Genomic DNA, 20,618 nt, shown 5'->3' on the forward strand with positions numbered 1-20,618 from the left:
AAAGTTTACTGACAGCAGATGTGAGGAGACCACAATATTCTTTGGGGTGTATGACAGTCATGGGATATGGGAGGGGCTTCGGAGCACCACTTTAATCTCCTCCCTTGGCTTTCTGTCCAATGGGAGCAAATGGTTATATTAAAATAGATAATATGACAGGCCAGGCTGGGCAGGAGGATAGCACCCACCAGACAGACCTATATAACAGATTGAGACGTGCCGAGGTAATCCAAAAGGGTTTAAATCTCTGCTCATACACGTGATAATCACTTTTTTCCCCTCCTCGCTTTTCTGGGTTATTCTGGGGATGACACGAACAAAATTATCTACTGTTCAGTGAATTCGTTTGAGTCTCTCAACCTCTACAGTGAAATGATGGTAGCGCTTGGGTTTAATATTTGCTGAGTTTCACTCTCAGCCTCAGAGCTGTGCAATGAAAGAGACCTGAAAATACGAGATAAATTGAGTTTAAACTGAGAGTATATTTCTGCAGGTTAAATCTCACAATCTGTCATTCATTCATTCATCTTCTTCCGTTTTGTCCCTTTCGAGGTCATGGGGCTGCTGGAGCCTATCCTACATCCTAGACAGGTCGTCAGTCTGTCGCAGGGCCACATATCACACACTTAGGCAGATTCACACCTACGGACAATTTAGAGTAACAAATTAACCTATTAAACCTGTTTTTGGACTTTGTCATATTTACAGAAAATAAAAACCAAAACATGTGCATTTGGTTCACTAAAAGGAATCAGTCATTTCTCACAAAGAAAATCTTCCCTCAGTTTGAAGCTCACAAATGAAGAACTTCAGTCTTTGTTTTTATCTACTGTAATGATATTTTGTAGATACAAAAACATTCAGAAAAAAACAAGAGCAGGTTCAAACCGGTATTTAATGACAACATGAAAATATTTTACAGCAAAAAAACAATTATGTCAATCTTGCACAACTTCATTTCAGGCATGGTTAAGTGTTTTTGTACACAGCCTAATGCATCTACTCAGTTTGGTATACAAGACGGGCATATGTGAGTGACACTAATCCCCAGGACTGGATAAAATTATAGAATATACGTAGGACACAAGTCAACCTTGACCTAAATATTTACAAGATAACGCAGATCAAGGACAGCATTCTCTCTGTCGATGGTGAGACTGTCAGTGAGGCACATAGTTTTCAGCGTTTCGTTCGGATACAAAATATATATAAAATCATAGCATGCTGAGACAGAAAATAACAAAAGGAAAGGTGCAGTTGATCTAAAAAAAAAACTTGTAAAAGTATAAAACAGTTAAGTATACATTGCCATTTACATGGCTACCTAACACAGATGCCTAAACCTTCCAAACCTTAACATTCTAAAAAGGTCTAAAGTGTCTAAATTTTAGGAAGAGAGTAGGAATATATTTGGCTATTCTATTCCAAACATGGATATCAAAGCTTTACTCACAAGTTAAAGTCTTAAAACCAAAGCAGAATTTGTGTAAAAGGGTCGAATATGGCAAAGCAGAGACAGTAAATAAGTCTATCAGTCCAACATGGATGATCAAACAGCACTTATTGTCTTTTACCACTGTGATTTAGTCTTCAAAGACTAAAATGTATTCAATTCATTTTTTACAAGTTCATGCTTTATATAAAAGAAACCAATGATGCATATTGACTCAATGTTTACTGAAATTAAATGTACACAAACTGAGACACCTCTGTCTACATAATGATGTTCACCCCAAGGACTGTACGATCATTAGTTTCAAAACACAGGCGAGAAGATGCCTGGATGTAACTTTCAGCTACAAAAGTAGAAGAAGGCTGGCACAGGAGCAAGAAACTCTTTTTGATCAGGCATCTGGAGAAGCCTTTGATACCAGGTGTCCATCTCCAGAGTAGCAGTGTGAGTTCATAGTGCAGAAAAATTCACAGAAACTTCCTTCGATTGGTCTAAATAAGTTTCATGGTAAACCTGCCGCCATCGGCGCCATCCCCTCCTCCACCGACAGAAGAGCGTGGAACAAAGTCAATCGTTGCCGTGTGCTTGATCTGACCTTTGCTCTGGCTCCAGAAGAACATGAAGACGAAACAGATGGCCACCGAGCTGAGGAAGGACAGGAAGCCCATAGTGGTGGCAATGATCAGCGTCTTGGCATCAAATGGGTATGGCTTGGCCATTTGAGCAGAGGAGTTGGCGTTTTGGAGGTCTGGGGGCTCGACCCAGCTTTCTTCCAGAAAGAAAGGGGTCGTTTTGTTACGAGGGACCCCTTTCACATACAACCCAACAGACATGCTGTCATTGCCTGCAGCGTTGACTGCCAAGCACTGATATGTGCCGCTGTCCTGAACTTGGGCAAAGCGGACTTCCAGAGTTCCATTCGGTAGAACTCTGATTCTTCCTGTGGGGGAAACTGTGTTCTTATGAGAGGAGATCCAGGTGATGGTTGGAAATGGATCCCCATCAGCCTTGCAGGAAAAGAGAACTGTGGTGCCCTCCTCAACCCTCGCCTCCTGCGGCCTGCGGTCCATAATACGAGCCGGCCGACACGTGAAGAGCCTGACGAGTTCCTTCTCAGAAAAGTCTCTGAACTCGCGCTGCTGTACAGCGTCAGGAGAAGAACAGGTGGGCTGGTGGCCGTCAAAGTTTAAGCGCTGCCTGCGCCGCATCACCCAGAGAAGCCGGCAGTCACATGCAAGGGGATTCCCGTCCAAACGCAACACCTGAAGGTTCCCCACGGAGTGGAAAGCGCTCTCCTCCAAAGTAGTGAGCATGTTGGATGTTACGTTAAGCATTCGAAAGAAGGACAGGCCCTTAAAGGCTCCTGGTTCTATTCGTAGCAGGCTTGCCCCAGCTAGATGTAATTCTTGGAGTCTCAGAAGGTCCCCTAGGAGGTTACCCTGGATAACAGTGATGGGGTTGTAGGACAGGTCCAGGAAGCGCAGGTACACCAGGTGACGAAGTGCTGCATAAGGAACCGCAGTCAAATTGCAGCTGCTGATAGTGAGTGATGTCAAATTTAGACCAATTAGACTGTTGCTTGCAATTGTGTCCAGCGCAGGCCAGTTTAAGATCTGGAGGGTACGCAGACGGGGCAGTCTTCGGAAAGCATTGTTGGGCAGTGAGGAGATGGTGAGGCGAAACATGCGGATCACTGTGAGGCTCTGCAGCTGGGTTAGCGCCTCTGTGGGAATGGAGGTCAGGTTGCTGCGGTCTAAGTTCAGCTCCTGCAGGTTCTGCAGACCAAAGAAAGCTCTTTGGGAGATAAAGACGAGGTCGTTCTCACCAGCTTCCAGCGTTTGAAGGTTGGCTACTTCCTTGAAGGTGTAGTCCAAGAAAACCAGAATCTCATTCTGGCTCAAATCCAAGAGACGAAGGCTGTAGAGTCCAGAAAAAACCCCGACTGGGAGGATCTTGAGACGGTTATTCTTGATTCGAAGAGTTTTGAGATTCTTGAGGCCCAAGAAAGCCTCCACCTCAATCATGGAGATTAAGTTATCACTGAGGTCCAAGTCTTGAAGTTGCACAAGGCCAGAGAATTGGCGCCGTCCTACTGTCTTTATTTTGTTGCGGGATAAATCCAAGCGTCTGGCGTCATTGGAAAAGCCTTCTGGCACCGAATTCAAATACTTGCCAGAGCAGATCACTTCTCTGACTTCAGGTCGACAAGCGCAGCGTGAAGGACAGCTTCCTGCAGATACACCGAGCCCGAACTGGAGCAGGATGCTCCATGTTCCCCATCGGACAACGGACTCCACAAACATCTGAGAAGACAGCAGCAATGAACCATTTAACATATTTTATTAGACAAAATATTTGACTTTTTAAGGGATTGTTGTGTCAAAACAAACCATTTGAGTTGTGAAGCGCAGATTTTCATAACCAGAGGCACTTTAAACCAGTTGAAACCAGACTTAACTCGAGTCCTCTTTAGACATGTTTTTCAGTCTGGCCTGCAAGGAAAAGAGACAAAACAAGAAATGCTTATAAAAATAACAAAACACTCTCTAGACATGAAAACTTAATATAATAAAATAAAAGTTTTCTTGCTTCCAACAGAGACAGAGCGTTCAGATATTACAGCTTTTCTTAGACATAAAACACTCACTTCATGTGTTTGATGAGCATGACTTTCTCTAATGATAAACTGGAACAAGCATAGAGTAATAAAAAAAACCCACAAACATTCTGAGCAGCCTTTCCTACTGTAACTCATTAAAGATTCATTTGGCTGCAGCTTTCTGCACCCTCAAAGTGACTGGAGTTTTCAGCATGGAGCCTCAACTTTTACATGCACTGAGAATTTCAGAATTGTTTCAAAGCTTTTCCGAGCTAAAAAAACATCTCCTAAAACATTGGTTAGTTTGAAAGCATCACGGCAGCTATGTCCCAAAAAATGTTACTTGTACATGCTTTAGATTTGGGAGCCAGTTTAGCTCGTGCTGGTTTGCGGCGCCTTCCGTCCGTGAAACCCGGGTTCGACTCTGGGCTGCTCCCTGTTCCCTTCTCTACCTCTGCCGGTTCCAAGCCCGGTTTGAGAAGGTTGCGTCAGGAAGGGCATCCGGCGTAAAACATTGCCAAATTTACCATGCGACTCGTTCGCTGTGGCGACCCCTGATGGGAGAAGCCGAAAGTGGAAGACATGCTTTAGATTTACCATCAAATATGAAATTAACGTATTGATCTGTATTTAGGACTTGTTTTCTTGAAAATGCGTGCTGAAATAATGTAACGAAGCTACATGTTAGTTTTAGAAAAAAAACAAAAAACACACACACACAAACAAAAAAACTAGACATTTTTAAAGTAGACAGCAATCCTATAAAGTGGGAAATAAACCAGCAGTCCAGTAAAATACAAGCTAAATCCTTCATGATAAAATATGACATAATTCTGTATTTATGTCGCGGTCTAGCTGTAGAAGTTGATGACAGAAGTGCTCGGATAGAATGTAAATTATGTAGTTCCTCTCCAGTGCAAGCAAGAGACAAAGCTTCAAGAAACACATCCTTTTGCCCAAGATGACAGATCTTCCCACACAGACCTCAAAGCTCCCACACTTGAAAAGCAAAAATCCAAAGCACAGAAAGGCAGAGTCCCACTCGTGCAGCTGCAGCCTCACTGCTCACCATCGGATGTTTTCCTGTGCGTGCAGCCGCCCTCGCTGCAGCCTCTCCTCTGACTGTCAGAGTTACCAGGAGCCCCAGAGCTGCACAGTCTTTTTCTCCCCTCTGTTCTTTAATGTACACTGCTCTTACACCAGCTGGGTGGGAGCTTTTAAGCTCACATAGGCTGCACTAGAGTGACTTTTCAGAGGCAGAAAAATGGATGAAAGCATGGAAATGAGCTGGTCAGTTATTTGTTTTACAAGTAAAAGTTCAATCATTTGAAATGCTCTTTTTTTTCTCAATTTTTCCCACTCTTGTAAGAATTATTTTTCTCGGATTTCATAATCTCAGATTTCATAAAAACCTCCCAGTGGCTTGTTAAAAATCAATTCTACTAGACTTTTTAAGGGTGTCATGATGACTGTTTCTTTATTAGTTACAAGAAAAACCCAAAAAATTCAAAACTAAATTTTAGGTTGGATGGGTCAAATTTGGCTGCCCTGACCCGACTCTTCCCCCAATTTTGTGAGAGACGGACCTTGGCAGGTGTGAGATATGTCTGGCTGGTGGCTCATCAAGTTCAACCATTTAGAAGCCAGAATCTCAGTCCCTGCTCACCTCAGAGAGCAACACGAAAGGTCACAGCCAACAGAAATAGACCCGGCCTGACCCCATACATCAAATTAGAAAGTGAGTCAATAAATTAATTGTTTCATTTTCCGTTTATATCCAACCATGAGTGGAGAGACACATGGTTTCATATGTCAGCTGTAATTATAATACATATTTTCTATCACTCAGAGACCTGGGTTTCTAAAACTGATGCAGTTATGAGCAGAGATCCAACAGCTGTTGCTGCGGTTGTCTGGGACACCGAAGCGCCGTCGTGGTTTCAGAATTTGGTGGATTTGCAATCTGGGAATACATGGAATTCCAATGTGCAGTTTCCACAAGCAAATATTCTCAAATTTATTAAATTTAAACATTGTGATAAAATATAATTTATGTTTCAACAAGTTTTAATTAAAATTGTTCAACCTTTGGAAACATTTTGTGGCTGCAAACACGTAATTTTATCAGCAAAACATAAAAATGCTGTTGTTTAGTCTTTATTTGCCATTATAAAATTAAAGCCTCTCTCTGCATAACTTTCTGAAAGACTTGTTTTTATATTAGTATGGATTAGGGATGCTACAATTGTATCTTTAAAGTCCAACAGTTGCATGCACTATTGAACCAAATCTTGGGTAAAGAGAAATGTTTCATCCTTACTCCACTTTTAAACTAAAAGTGTCATACATGTGTTGTGCTACATTTAATATATTGATTCATTTTTACTTGCTTATAAGTAAAACTTAACTCCATTTTTGAACTGAAACAGAACCGTGATCCAAAAATTGTGGGAAAAGTGAATCGTTGCATCCCTAGAATGGATGTAATTAGAATAATCTCCAAACTCAAGTGACCAACATCCTTCCCAAAGCCTGTCTGATCCTCTCTCTTACCTAATAAACCCTCATGTGCCAGAATTCAGTTGAAGTCTGTTGGATGTATGCTTCTTTTATATTTTTCTGCTGGAGGAAATCTGACGGATAGTAATAAAACTTATTGATTCCCTGTATTGTGCCCACTTTCCCATTTCGAAGTTGATGTCAGACTTTTTCCATCACTTCTGGCCAGCTGCCACAACATTCATAAAGGTGACAACAAAGGTTCTCGCATTATCATTTCAGCCAGCTCCCAGTGAAATTCTTAGAGGCCGACTACAGTGAAAATTGTGTTTTTGCTGTTTTTAATTTGTTCTTAGGTTTCTTCTGATGATGGAGAACATATAAAAAGAAACTTAAGCTCAAAATCGCATTTCTGAGTAATTCTTTATTTTAAATTGTTGTGAATCAGGAACAGATGAAAACATGCCATTTGAAACGGGTTACATCTGTGATGTACACAATACTCTGGGCAGGCCACATGCTCCCTGCTCCAGTCCCATCCACAACTCAGAGGGGAATTTCTAATGAACTACTGTCACTCTGCAGAAACTGTGCTAGAAAAAGCCTTTTTTTATTTTTTATTTTGGCTAAAACGGGGATAATTATACTAGACCACTGAACGCTTTTAAGATAGATCAAAAGATGATCAGAGCGGGACGTTAGAACAATAAGGATCCTGTGGTGCAGATGAGCACAGTCAAGTGTTGCAGAAAATCTGCTCAAACAAGACTTTTCAAATCTTCATGTGAGTCAACAAGCTGCTAAAGCGATCAACAAGGTTCTGCTTCATCAAGCAAAGTGGACGCCGCGGTTGTCCATGTCTTCAAAGTCTAACACGTTCTCATTAGGATCTCAAAGCACAGTTTCTGCTCGGCTCTAGATTCTCCTCCTTGTTTCCAAGCAACTGGAGGCGAAATGTGACAAGTTGTGACAGACAGCAAGCAATTACTGAGGCCACGTCTTAAGGCAAAACTTTCATGGCAACAGGTGCATGAAAACAGCAATGGGACCTCTTGGGGAGGCAAACATTGACAGTCTTTGTTTTTGGTGGCTTTTCTCAGCCTGAGAGGGACAAGCTTTGCCAACCCGCTCTGTCCTGACAGTTGTCAAGGTGCTATTTTTAGCAGATTACACCCAGAAAGGAAAGTTCCTGGCTCAAATCTCCAATTAAAGCAGTTGGAGATAACAACAGGGATCACAGAGTTTGTGTGTTTGAACCAGACAAAAGCAGGTTTAGTGGGGAAAAGTTTGTGAATCTGCGAGAATTTCTGTTTTTTTGACTCTGTACTGACCCCAAGACCTCCTGCACGCAGGAGCCAAATTTTAAAAGGTTTTCTGGCTGAACAACTGTCGACTGCACAGCGGGAAAATGATCATCTTTCCCCTTCTGAACTTTTCTGGGAAACGCTTTGTAAACAAGATGGAGTGAAGGCATGGGATGCAGAATGCAGGAAAAGTGGTGACAACTGAAGTTGCAAAAGTGCAAGCATAATGTTGGCTTTGTGTTGCGGCTGTGGAATTAAATCCTGCATTGACACATGTACATGAGATCCTGCATGATTGCCACTTAACAGCGGGCAAGGAGGTGACACTGACTCAGCAGATTTCAAGGTAAAACAAAGGTGATGGTCTCATGGGGTGATGCTTAGAGCGAATATGATACAGCACTGCTGTAAGACCCACTAATCGTTTTTATTTCAAAAACTGATTTCAATTTTTCAAATATATATACTTTAAAAAATGTTCAAAAATCGATATTGATGTGAGGTGATAGCAGTATTATTGTTTTATTTTACTGCTATCACCTGTAAAGTCGATTAATCTTTCTGTGCCAGAGGGTTATGAGTTTGATTCCCATAGACTGGATGGATGCAGTTCTCCTTGCTTCCATTTGTTTCTCATCAGGGAGAACATATAAAGAAAATGAGCTGGCATCTGGCTCAAAACTGTACGGCTGGATAGCTCTGATATTGCTCGCCATTTTTGTTGCACGGGTGACGTTAGGGGTTGTGAGTGGCTGCAGTTAGTGGGAAAGCGTGTAAATATCGTTCAGATAAAGAAAGGGCTCCGTGAATTTCTAATGAAATACTGCCTCTCTGCAAAAGCCATGTCCTAGAAAACAATGTTAGATATAAAAGGGAATATGGTTAAAAGACCACTCAGAACGCTTTTAAAAATGGCTTTCATGATGATCGGAGTAGGTCTTTAAGTCCCCCGAAGATTTTATGTTTGTTCTAGTATTAGAAGCTGGTTGAATTTGAATTGAAAATGCAGACAGAACTGCTAGGGCAAAAAAGTTTCAATATGAAGTTATCCCATCAAGTTTTGGCAAATCAAACTTTTCATTTGACCTTTGTTCTTCCAGCCAATCAGCAGCAGAGATTCACAGTATTCTGCGACGGAGCCAAAAATGAAAGATCTATTACGCCTTAGGATTTTGCTTGGACAGAAGTTCTTTTGGTGTTGGGGAGACTTTTATTTAACTTTGAAGCAGGCCAAATGCAAGTATGTTCAATCTCCGGATTCGTGACTTCATCCAGTTTGTTTTCTATTAGGGAAGCAATTCTTTTGCAATTTTTTAAAATATATATGGCAACAGACTTTGTTGGGTTCCTAAAATTAAAAATATTATACTTGAAGACATGGAACGATAGTTTAATGAAGTGAAATTACATATCACTAGCAGTTCAACACAGTAGTTTGCTTGGAAACAAACACTGCTATAATTAACTGCATATTTTGTAACTGACACTGTGTCCTTTGATTTGTTTATCATGCTTATATAATTCACAGAGTAATGCACAAACAATGAAGTCCAGCCTTTATGCAACTAGGAAAACAAAATGCACTTTTGGCTCTGATACAAACTGCTTCCAGGCACTTACATCACTTCTGCATACCTGATGCTGCTCAAATTCTAATTCCATTAAAAGCACCTTTGTCATAAAGTTTCCAAAGAATTCCCAAATGTTTTCCACGTAGCATACCATTCAATCTTTTCTATACAGTAATTTTATTAGTCTTTTGAAGAGGTTTTTTTTTTCATTTGGTGTACAACAACCCCCCCCCCCCCCCCCCCAAAAAAAAAGCCCAAATAAATGAGTACACTTGAGTGGCTAAAACAACTGAAAATGTCACTGACTAGTTTGACTGACTAGACTTCAAACTGACTAGTTTAGGTCAGGCTTTATGTTTCACCTGTAAATTAATGACCGGTAAATAAATCTTGAGAGGTTTAGCCTGCACTTTACCCAGACCCCACAGAGGTCCCTCATGGTAGAAGTCAGGTCATAATAGCAGCATAGGAACACATTGAGGAATTCAGTGTGCTCGTGAAGTTTCTGCAGTAACTCATATTGGCCGTAAACAGGACGGGGAGGATAAAAAAGTCAGTGCTCTAGTCCTTTTTTTTTCTGTTATTGTGTCTTTTGGGTTTTAGCCAAATGCAAAATTCAAAGTCCAAAATTCAATTCAATTATAGCCCATATTCACAACAACAGTCGTCTCAGTGGGCTTCATACCAGTAATTGTAAGGTAAACATATCAAAAAGGATCATAAATGCATAGAATTCAACAGGATAATACTAAAACTCTAAACAGACTAAACTAAACTGGCACCCATGTCCTTAGATCCCCCTTCGCGGTAAGGAAAAACTCCTAAAAAAAACGTAATTCAGAAAAAACAAAGAAACCAATGATTATCTAATGACTGATGAACAGGCTGTGTGCAGGTAAAATCTGAACATCTGTTGCCACCACATAATCTCATCTGTAGTCCTGCATTGGAATGTAATGTTTGACTGCATTACGTAATCTATGCAAACAGTAGAAATGACTTTTAGTGATTTTTATTTTTTGTTCTAATTGTGCCAACTTTTGACCAGGTAGTCCTCGAATAAAAACAAATGCGTTTTCTTTGATAACCATATTAGTTCAAGTTGTGTGTGAAATATTTCTCATAACAAATTTTCTGCAGATCTATTCAACCTAGATTTTATGAACTCTGCTTTTTATAAATTAGTTTAAACTTGAAAAACAGATGGGAAGCTTAAACTAAGTTTACATGTACTTTGGTTTCTGGGGGAAATCGCTGCAGTTTCCAGGTTTCCACATTTCTGCCTTTGCTCTTTTGCGTTTTAACTGCTGCTCTTTGCTGAAAGTTTCTGCAGCCTTTGTCAGATTATTATTCTTGCTTTTGCTAGATATGTAGTTTACACGACATTTAAGGAACTATGTCACTTGAAAATGTCAATTTTTTTGGTTACTTTATTCCAAAGAAACACACAAATCACACTTGGAAAGTTTTTTTTTCTTTTATTTTTTTATTTTTTTTGAATTTACAGATATTAAGTTATCTGCAATTTCTTATTTGTTTAATTTTTTAACATTTTATTTTGATTTCTGGAAATTAGTTTGGTTTTACAACACTTCAGAGTTACCGTAGATATCAGATAAAAAACATTTTTCCTACAAAAGCCTAAATGTCACATAAATGGGAAATGTTGGTCCCGTAAAAGTTTATAGAAACCTTTTTTCTCGAAGTGGATTTCTGCCTGGGAAACCCAATTACTTTTCGCATGAAAACATTTTAACCTGGTTTTGTGGGCTGCAAACACTCAGCACTTAACTTTTAGCAAAGAGCAGCAGCTGGATGAAAAGACTAGATGGTTTAAACTGGAGGCGCTGGAGTTGTGGAAATGTGGCCCCAGAAACAGATGTAAACACAGTTAATGTTGCAATGTGAGGTAAAATGGAGCAGAGATACCACCTCCATTAATAATGCGGGGAGTGCAATGGCTGAAGTCCCGTTTTACTCCACATTCTGATGGGAAGGGGGTTAAAACTCTGAGTTAAGCTGTGCAAAGTGCACCGTTTGCATTATTAATAATAGCACAAATAAATGAGGGAAGGGAATTGGTCTCAGTGCGCTGCCTATGTGATGTGACAAATTAGGTCGTCTCATTGAGCAGAAAGGATGCGTCAAATCCATCGCAGCACATCAGAGAGATGACGCAGGGTCATGCATTAACGGCAAGCCGACTAGTGGGAGGCGGTTAACCTGAAACAGGTCGTTTGTGAAAAACGTGTTGTGAAATTTTCAATAATTTAGGGCGACGTGCATAATAATCAATGACAATCAGCTCCTTATGAAACCTGTCGACTGAAGGAGGACAGACGACTCCACAAATTTGACATTCCTAAACAAAAACAAGTGAAAAAGACAATAAATTAAAAAGTGGCTCATCAATTCACTGGAATCTAGTTATGGGACACAAGATTTAGTAAGATTGTGAAAAAAAAGTACCGGTAAGTTATGATTTAATTATAGCTGAAAACCCAATTAAAGATGATAAAGTGATGCATAGCAGAAAAAAAATTCAACAGTAGAAAAAATAAAAGAAAATATATTTTTGTCTATTGAAAACTGTTAAACAAAAAAGTCAAATAAACATGCAGCTGTGACAAAACAGATGTTATAAGGAGATTACATACAAGGACTATAGGAAGCATTGATTTAACTTAGTAATTTATTTAGTTTTCTGGTTCACAGAAAAACAATCATCTCCATAATCTCTCCAGTGTTTCAGGTGAAAGTTTCCCTATTTGACGTCTTGCTAATCTGACAGCACCCACCTGCTCTCCATCTGTCAGAAAAGGAAGCATGCTTCGCATGGAACCAATGCATAAATCAAGACAGCCCCAAAAGTGCTAAATTTTCAAATATATTACAACTCGGGGAGAAAAAAAATGGACTTTTTTCTTTTTTTAAAGATTATTTGTCAAACTATCATCTTATCTTGTGTTCTGCCCAAAGTCGCTGGTTTGTATCATGATGAGGTTTGACAAATAAATTAGCTGCTGAATCGCATTGTTTTGAGATATGGGTTTGATCCCAGGTATGGCAAATGTTCTTCTGTTTTTGTGTTAGTTTTTGGCCAATTTTAAATATTACAGCTTATTAAACAACTTTTTTTTTTATGACAGAGTATTAGGGCCACTAAAAACAAAGAAAAATAAAAAAAATATTGGAACAAAGTGGTAAAATTATGATTGAAAAAAGAGACAATTTTAAACGGAGTTATAAAAATAATTAAACAATTCATGAGAAGTCATGGTTTTTCGCTTCAAAAAGTCGTAAGTAAAAAGACATGCTTTTTCAAAAATAGAATGGTACATTTACCTTTTCAAATAAGGGGTCATGCTGCTAATTATTGAAAGAATTTTGCTGAATGTGCTTTACTATTGTAAATCTTTTCAAAAATGTAATGAATTTTTTCTTGTAAAATTATGACTTTTCATTACATAAATTTATCAGGCCGATTTTGTTCTCATAAAATGTTAATTTTTGCAACTTTTTAAAATAATTTTACTCTTTTTTTTTCTCTCTCTCGTAATTTTAAGACTCTGTTCTCATATATCGTAATTTATAAATTCTTTAACCTTTCAAGAATCAAACTGAAACTACAAAACTACAAACAGTAAATTGCAAAACTCAGTGAAATCATGAATTTCTTAAGGTGATAAAGCTGTTCACCTTCTTTCTTTCCCAACATCATATATTTTTTAGATTAAAAGCTACTCATAACAAAATAAATGATCTGTGGCTCATTTAAAAAGAGATAAACACTAGAATTTTTAAAAAGTTAAAAAAAAATCATAAGGCAACAACAGTAGTGAAGAGTGCGGCATAATAACACTTTTCTTTGATAAAAAAAACTCTGGCAGGAACGGCTTTTAACAAAGTTAACAAAAATCAATCATGCTTAATAAATGTGGGTAAATGTAGGTTGTATGATTTAGTTTTACAGGAAAAAGCTAGTTTAGAGATGTCGACGCCCAAACTGTGTGGTGAGTTAAATGCCCTGAGGTTGCTGTTCACTGCTGGCTGTGTTCCACTGCCATCATCATCCCTTTATGTCCTCAAAGAGCATCTTTTGTCTGGCTTTGTAGTCTTCGTGCACTGAATTGTAAAATTAGGGCACATTTTTGTGCCTAGTTGTCCCTGCACACATTTGCAAAATTGCAATCACTTGTGGAAAGAAAAAGTAGTTGTTGTGGGATTAACGACAAAATAGGGCTTGATGGAAAAGTTAATTCTCCACGTGGAAATGACGCGCCCGGCATGAAGCTTTAATCAGGAGGTACAGGAAAGTTTAAGAAGCTTTTTGGGGATTCAAAAATTGCTTTTTATGTAGAAGGAATTGTCTTTTCTGTGTGGATTTCTAGTTTAATGTCGAGCATTTTTATTTTCTCTTATCTATAATGAGGCAATGAGGTTCAGTTTTTAGCACAAACTGTGCGCCAGAAATTACTACAGCCAGAAATATTAGGTTTTTATTTCCAGTGATGGTAGAGCAAAAAAAAACAAACACTTGCTTGTTTATAGTTTTTCACAGAGTGAAACAGAAAGCCCAGAGGCTGTTAAAAACACACAAGCATGATGAAAGCACAACTCAGTTTTCCATGTTTGTGTCCTTCGTTTGACAGTTTTCAGAGAAAAAGCTTGAAAGCAGCTGTTTTTTGCTCTTTTATGAAAGCAGGGAGGTTAAAAGGACGTCATCCTTTAAGACTTTTTCCTTATGGTCAGTTAAAAAAAATAAAAAAAACTATCAAAGGTGCATGTGTGTGCTCTTAACCCAGTTTGGGTTTCAAATGTGGAACAGGCTTTGGTATAGGCAACTACATAAATGGACAAATAAAAAGAGGACATGCATGTTGAAAGGGAGAGTAACATGAAAGGAGACATGCAGCATGAAAGGAAGTTCCGGCAATGCAAAGATGCTTTTCATGGTGAAACATCACAAAGTTAATGCTGACACAAGCTCCAGGCCACTGGCTTTCACTCCTGACTGTCCATTGGCAGTGCACATCTGATCTTTCCATTCAGCCACAAGCCCCCCTTCAAATGACGATGTGGCCTAAATATTGCTTGTCTGCACACCGGGTTCAAAAGTGCTGTGCATTACAGATTCTGCCCTGGATAGATGTTTGCATGTGCAATCCCTGCAAAAGCAGCTGAGACTGATGAAAAGACACAACTGCCTGCGGATCAGACCCCATGTGGAAATTAAGAGATTTATCCTTTGCAGCATTAAGGATAAGTAAAGTGCCGAGCATAATCTCATAGAAGTTTAGACCCAAAATGTGAAAGGAGGGGTGGGAGCTGCGTGTTCGGGTGACAGACTCAGCTCCACCTGATCCACACAAAAAGAGAGGGCAACTCTGCGACGACACAATAAGTTCAGACACGTGTGGCTTTTAGGAGACAGATGTCTCTCGGCTTAAAAACTTCAGACTTTAGTGCTTTGAGTAAGGATTAATATCTGCAACATGTTACTGACGGTAATTTTTTGCTGCCCTTCAAAACGAGTCTGCTCTTTATCCTCCCAAAGAACAGCTTGGCACACATTTTTGTTGCACTCTTTCAGTAAGGACAGCTAAGGTGAAAGGACAGAGCTGGTAAAGCGCAAGCTACTTTCATTTTTTGAAGTTTTTTATTACAGTTCAAAAAACTTTAAATCTTGTTTAGAAATGTCCGCTAAGAAAAAATGCATAACCTTGTTATGATTAATATATTTTTTTTCATACGAAAGTCGCATATGAAAATAAACTATGAATAACTGTGGAACAGGATACATATCAGATGACAAAAAATGTAAATCCAATCTCTAAATAAAGAGAATTCTGCGGAAAAAACTACAAAGTCAAAGTTTCAAAAGAAAGTATGAAGGAAATACAATGAGAGCAACAGGCAGAGAACATCTAATAACTGCAGGGATCAAATAAAGTGATGAAAAGGCCAACGGAGCAGACGCAGAGAACAAACAAAACCAAACCTGGAGCCAGAATTGAGACTGATCAAAGCACAAAAACACGCAATCGCAGTAACAAGCAACATCTACACAAACCATTAGGTCAAATGACACATCTGAATATATGCAACTAAAGAATTAAAATCTAACGATGAGCACAGATTATTCTAGATTTATAATAAATGACTGCCATACTAGTGTTAAAAGAGACCATATGTGGAATGAAAGAAAGATGCCAATAGAGAAAAATGCTGCTCTTCCATAAATGGAACTAAAACCTTCAAGTTTAAAAACAAACTTAATGAAGCAAAAACTAACAAAAGTCCAAAAGAATCAACAGCACAGACAGGAAGTGAAGCTCAACAAAAATGTAACAGAATAAAATAAGAAGCAAGACCTAATAGTTTAGAGACAAAAAACAGTAACAACAGAAACCAAAAAAGAAATGTAGCAAACAGGATCTTAACAACACAAAAATAAACTTTAAATTGTCATTTCAAACAGCCAAAGACAATATCCAAACCAGTCAAGTCTTTTTTCCCCCTTTTTATTCTGTCATGCTAAAGTCAGTTTGTCCATTATTATTTCCTAAAGTCTAAACTATTAGATAGTTCTAAAAAAAACGAGAAACTCTCCAAATGAGTAAAACGGCAATTGTTTAAAGGTACTTTGTCACTTTTGCTACTGAACACTCTTCATTGTTTGGGTCACTTTCACACTTGATATTGTGAGGAAATTGCTTAAAATGGACATGAGAACTTGCATAAAAGAGAAAAAAGTGAACACGGTGTGCAGAAGCAGTAATGAAACAACTGAAACTGCTTCAGCATCAGTGAGGCAAGTGCAGCCAAGTGCCATGGGGACGAGCATCCCGGCTCTGTCTCCACTCAGCTGTTTAGGAGTGTCCTCCCCTGCACGGCAACAGCAACACTCAGATTCACTCATTGGGTCCGAATGACCTTGGAGTTGTTAAACCCAAGCAAGTGTAGTTTCTCTGAAAATTAACCTAGTTTCTCTAGCGTATGATGCCAAAACAGATCCCAGGTATTCAGTAAGTTTAAATAAATGCATTTGAAAATACCAAAAGAGAACAAACTGTGTCCCCTCAAAACGAGCATTGACCCCCAGCAAAACGTAAAGAAAACACTGTTATAAAGTCTCACAAAACTAGTCCACAAACTTCTTTCCCTAAGGCAGAAATCAATTAAAATGTGGAGCAGCAGCTGAAGGAACCGGTGCAGCTAAATCACTGTGAGACTCATACACTTCCTCTGCGTTAAATGCCCTCTGATTAAATGATCCATTTGGCAAAATCCCAAGTGTCAAATCCTTGTGGCTCCCTTGGTGGTGATCTGCTCCTCCTGAGCTTCAGCGAATGTGTGCTGATTATAATGGGGGCTGGAGCTGATGGTTTTATTCTGAGTTCACCTTTGCAGCCTCAGTGAAACCTGCGTTCTGGGTTTTTATCAGTCCGCAGGCTCAATATCCTGTTCAGAGCCAAGTTTGACGCGATCGTTCAGAGCGATGGAGAGAGTTTTTATCCGAATTAGCAGGAGAATAAAGCAGGTTTGAATTTTAAACAGGTGCGTTCATTGTCACGCCATCATGAAAGCTGCAGCTGCTAGAAATGCAGTTAAAACACAAGCTGCTGCAGCCCTTTTTAGGTTTGTGGAACAAACTATCCAGAGGATTACTGTTGGCACGGAGGCTGTCACTCCACGAAACATCAACAACAGATTTGAAGAGATGCTAATGTAGGTGGCATAAACAACAAGGTGGCAAGTATAACATTTCAATTTTTGATGTTTCTACAGTTTGAAGGTATTTTATGACAACAGGCTGCAAAATAAACCTGTTTACACTAGAACTATCTCCCGAACAACTCAAAAATAATGTTAGTATTATTTTAACACTATTTTGGCCTTTGCTGTTGTGAGATTTAAAGTTAAGACTTGGTTAAAGTATAAAATGGAGTCCTTCATTACACATACTGAAAAATATAAAATAAAAAAAACACTCATTTTCACTTCAGATCCATTAAATGTGATTAAATTATATAAAAAAGTAATGTTTTCTGAAAACGGAGATATCCTCCATTTAAAACTGAATAAAAAAAATTGTCTTGTAGAAATCCAGATTAAAGCAAAACAACAGCTGGTTCTAGCTCAGTGTGAGCATGAAAAGGATTAAGGATTCCAAAACAAACAACTCAGCCACAGTTTTAGCAAATATATGCTCAACTTAAACACATTTTTGTTACTGTTACGGAATCAAACAGGTCATATCAGATGCAGAGAGCAGCAGAAAGTGTTTACGCGGACTTGGTCCGTTCAAATGTGGACTCAAACTCACCATTCAAGGCTTTCAGAGAGGACGGCTCTTTAATCTCCAACAGACAGAAGTGTTCATCTCTGTTCAGGACGCTTCTTCTCTGCCTCCTCTTCCTCTTCTGCCCACAACCAATAAGACTTTCCCAGCATCTGTCGCTCCGGAGTGGCGCACTTTTACTCCGCCCTCCTTCATAAATTTCTTCCCAGCGCCTCGGGGACTTTTGGAATAGTTGCGCCACTGAAATAATTCAGGTCGACAGTGTATGCCTGGCTGTGTGTGGGGATGCTGTGGAGAAGCTGCTGCGCCATGACCGCGCCGCTGCTGATGCTGCGCACTGCGCGCCGCCGCTCAGATGGAGCGCCAGCCTGCGGATTTAAGGCGCGGGAGGAGCGCCAGCGCGTCCGGCGCTCTACCTTAAATCCTGGAGAACTGCGATGGACGAAATGTCACATTTGCACCAAACAATGCAGCCTTTTGACGCTTTATTATCAATCCACAATTTCTTTAACTTTTAGAGTAAAAACTTAAATGGAAACTGACAAAAGAGTTTGGTCTGGTAAAGATTTCACAGTTGGTCATATAAATACTCCTGTTGATGTTTAACTTGACCTTTAAAAATAGTAAAGTTAAACATCAAATGACATTTTGTTGCTCTTTAAAGACAAACTGATAAAAGAAATTGTGTTTTGGGTATATTTGACAGGTTATTTGTATTTTTCTGATTATGATGACATATGAAATTAAGCTCAAAATTGAATTTCTGAGAATTTCTTTATTCAAATCGTTAATGCCTAAAAAAATACTGTTTGGAAAAGATCATATATGTGACGTAGACACACTGGGAGGGGCCACTACCACTTGCTACCTTCTCAATGGGAAGGGGGGCAGAGTTGGTCGTGCAAACGGTCAGCTCGCAACTCACTACTGCTACGCTGCAGAATCTATTTGGCTTAAAAAGCATAATAGTTCATAAAAGATCACTGGGAACACTTTAAAAATAGATCAAAGATGTTCCCAGTAGGTCCGAATGAGGTTAGACAAGTTAAATTGATCAGACATAAACAAAGTTTAAAACATGTCTGATATTCCTTTCAGGCTTTTTTTGATTTTATTGAGGTTAATGTTTAATGTTATTTTTTTTTCTTTTTCACATAAAACACATGGTATGTGTTTTAGATCAAGTCAAGTTTTAATTTTAGCTCTGGTTATCAGTTTTTTTTTATCTCTCACAGCTGTTTCTGTTTCAAGAAACTAAATGGGTTCAGCCGAGGGCTCTGTAACCTAAAGCTCCGGAGTCACATTTCACCCCTACTTTGTGGCTCTCTGGTTGAAGAATAATGAAAAGTTTATAATTAAAAAAAAGGGATGTATTGTATTTCTCAGACTAGAGGGACATCAAGCAAGACAACAAAGTCAGATAAGTCAAACTCAATTGAATTCATTCACAAAGAGTTGAAGCACAAAGCGTATTGCTCCTGACTACCGCACCAAATGCTCCAACAATCCAAGGGCCGTGTACCCCAGAAAATCAATTTGAGGTCAGTAAGCAGATTCATAGTTAAGGTGCACCATATCATAAGGTGGACTGTCTGAAACTGAACAAAATTCAAGGATTTTAAGTTGCCACATGGTCCAAAAACCCCATAAGGGTCACTTTATTGTCTCTTATTTAATTTTACTACTTGCTTTATGGAGACAAAATGATGTTTAATTTGTATTTTATTTTGAAAGGAAGTCATGTTAACCTGTAAAAAAAGTTTAAAAAAATTTTTCCTATTAAAAAAATCTCTTTATGTCAATGTTTAATTTATGCAAATATCATTTGTAAATACATTTATCATAATAGTAACAATAACATGAATAAAAATCAGTTTCTTATTTTTGTTAAGGGTAAAGTGAGACGTTGTGACTCCTACTGGATTGTGTTCAGTAAGAAATCCACCCGAATGTCTCTTTAAGTGTTGAGGGTTGCACACCGCTGGTTCAGCCACTGGTTTTTGTCTTTTATTGCCAGATCCAATTTTTCTCACATTTCAGATTTGTCATTAACTTCAATTTCTTTAGTTTTATTTAAGTTCCTTGTTTTTTTTTTTTGTTTTTTTTTAATTATCATTAAGGTTTCAGTGATTCTTATAGGGTGCCTTGCATTCGTATATCAATGCACTGTCAACACTGTTAAATTATGAATTTCTCTTTTCCTAATACCCACTGTTTTTTTTTCCTCTGCAGGGTTGAGATAAAAAAGTACTTAGATCTATATTTTGTATGTAAATGAAAATATGCACTGTAACAGGTGGCTGCATAAAAGCTGCTTTTTGTCAACAAAGTAACTTCTCGAGCATTGAGAGCCCTGGATCTGCAAATAATAATAATATGGGTGGCAAAATCCTCAAGCTGTCAGCTCTGAGGGGATTTGAGATTTTTTTTTTTTTTTATCTGTCACTCTGAGTGAGGGCTGGCATGCCTCCAGGACATTACATTAGTACCACAGATTGAAGGGAGAGATGGGCAGATATGCATAGGTTAGCCAAAGCTTTGGGTTGATGGGCGGCTGGAAACGATGAAGATGAGGATGCTCCACCGCTTTAGGGAGTAACACCCCCCCTTTATCAAAACCTATCTCTGCATGTACATTAAGCCCCCCATGATGGTCCTGTTTTTGCTCACCACTGGTGGATCTAAGAGTGAATGGTAGAAAATATGTTATTGGCAAACCGAATGGCCCTAAACACAACTCTTTGAACTTGTTAGTTAAATACGAAGAACCGGTTTTAATGGGATTATTTATTTGTATTTATGCATGAAAAGCCTAAATAATTAAGTATTTACAAGCTACTTCATCAATAGCAAAAACCAAGTGTCTCCTCATTTGTTTGTACATAAT

At 38.8% G+C, this 20,618-nt stretch overlaps 1 protein-coding gene across 3 annotated transcripts; it reads right to left on the reverse strand.

Moving 5' to 3' along the window:
• Positions 1-876: 876 nt before the first annotated feature.
• On the reverse strand, positions 877-18,090 carry LOC101164675 (leucine-rich repeat and immunoglobulin-like domain-containing nogo receptor-interacting protein 1). 3 transcript variants are annotated; one of them, XM_004078343.4, is made up of 3 exons: positions 17,756-18,090; positions 3,844-3,945; positions 877-3,756 (listed from the first exon to the last, which is right to left on the reverse strand). In XM_004078343.4, exons 2-3 carry the CDS (start codon positions 3,844-3,846, stop codon positions 1,945-1,947), a joined length of 1,815 nt encoding a protein of 604 aa, XP_004078391.1. In that variant the 5' UTR covers positions 3,847-3,945; positions 17,756-18,090; the 3' UTR covers positions 877-1,944. The 3 variants fall into 3 exon arrangements, with proteins under 3 accessions (XP_004078391.1, XP_011484039.1, XP_011484040.1); XM_011485737.3 differs by lacking the exon at positions 17,756-18,090 and adding an exon at positions 5,122-5,586; XM_011485738.3 differs by lacking the exon at positions 17,756-18,090 and adding an exon at positions 5,037-5,107.
• Between the last annotated feature and the right edge of the window lie 2,528 nt (positions 18,091-20,618).

This window comes from Oryzias latipes, chromosome 16 (assembly GCF_002234675.1).
Source record: "Oryzias latipes chromosome 16, ASM223467v1".
In the NCBI taxonomy this organism is placed as follows: Eukaryota; Metazoa; Chordata; class Actinopteri; order Beloniformes; family Adrianichthyidae; genus Oryzias; species Oryzias latipes.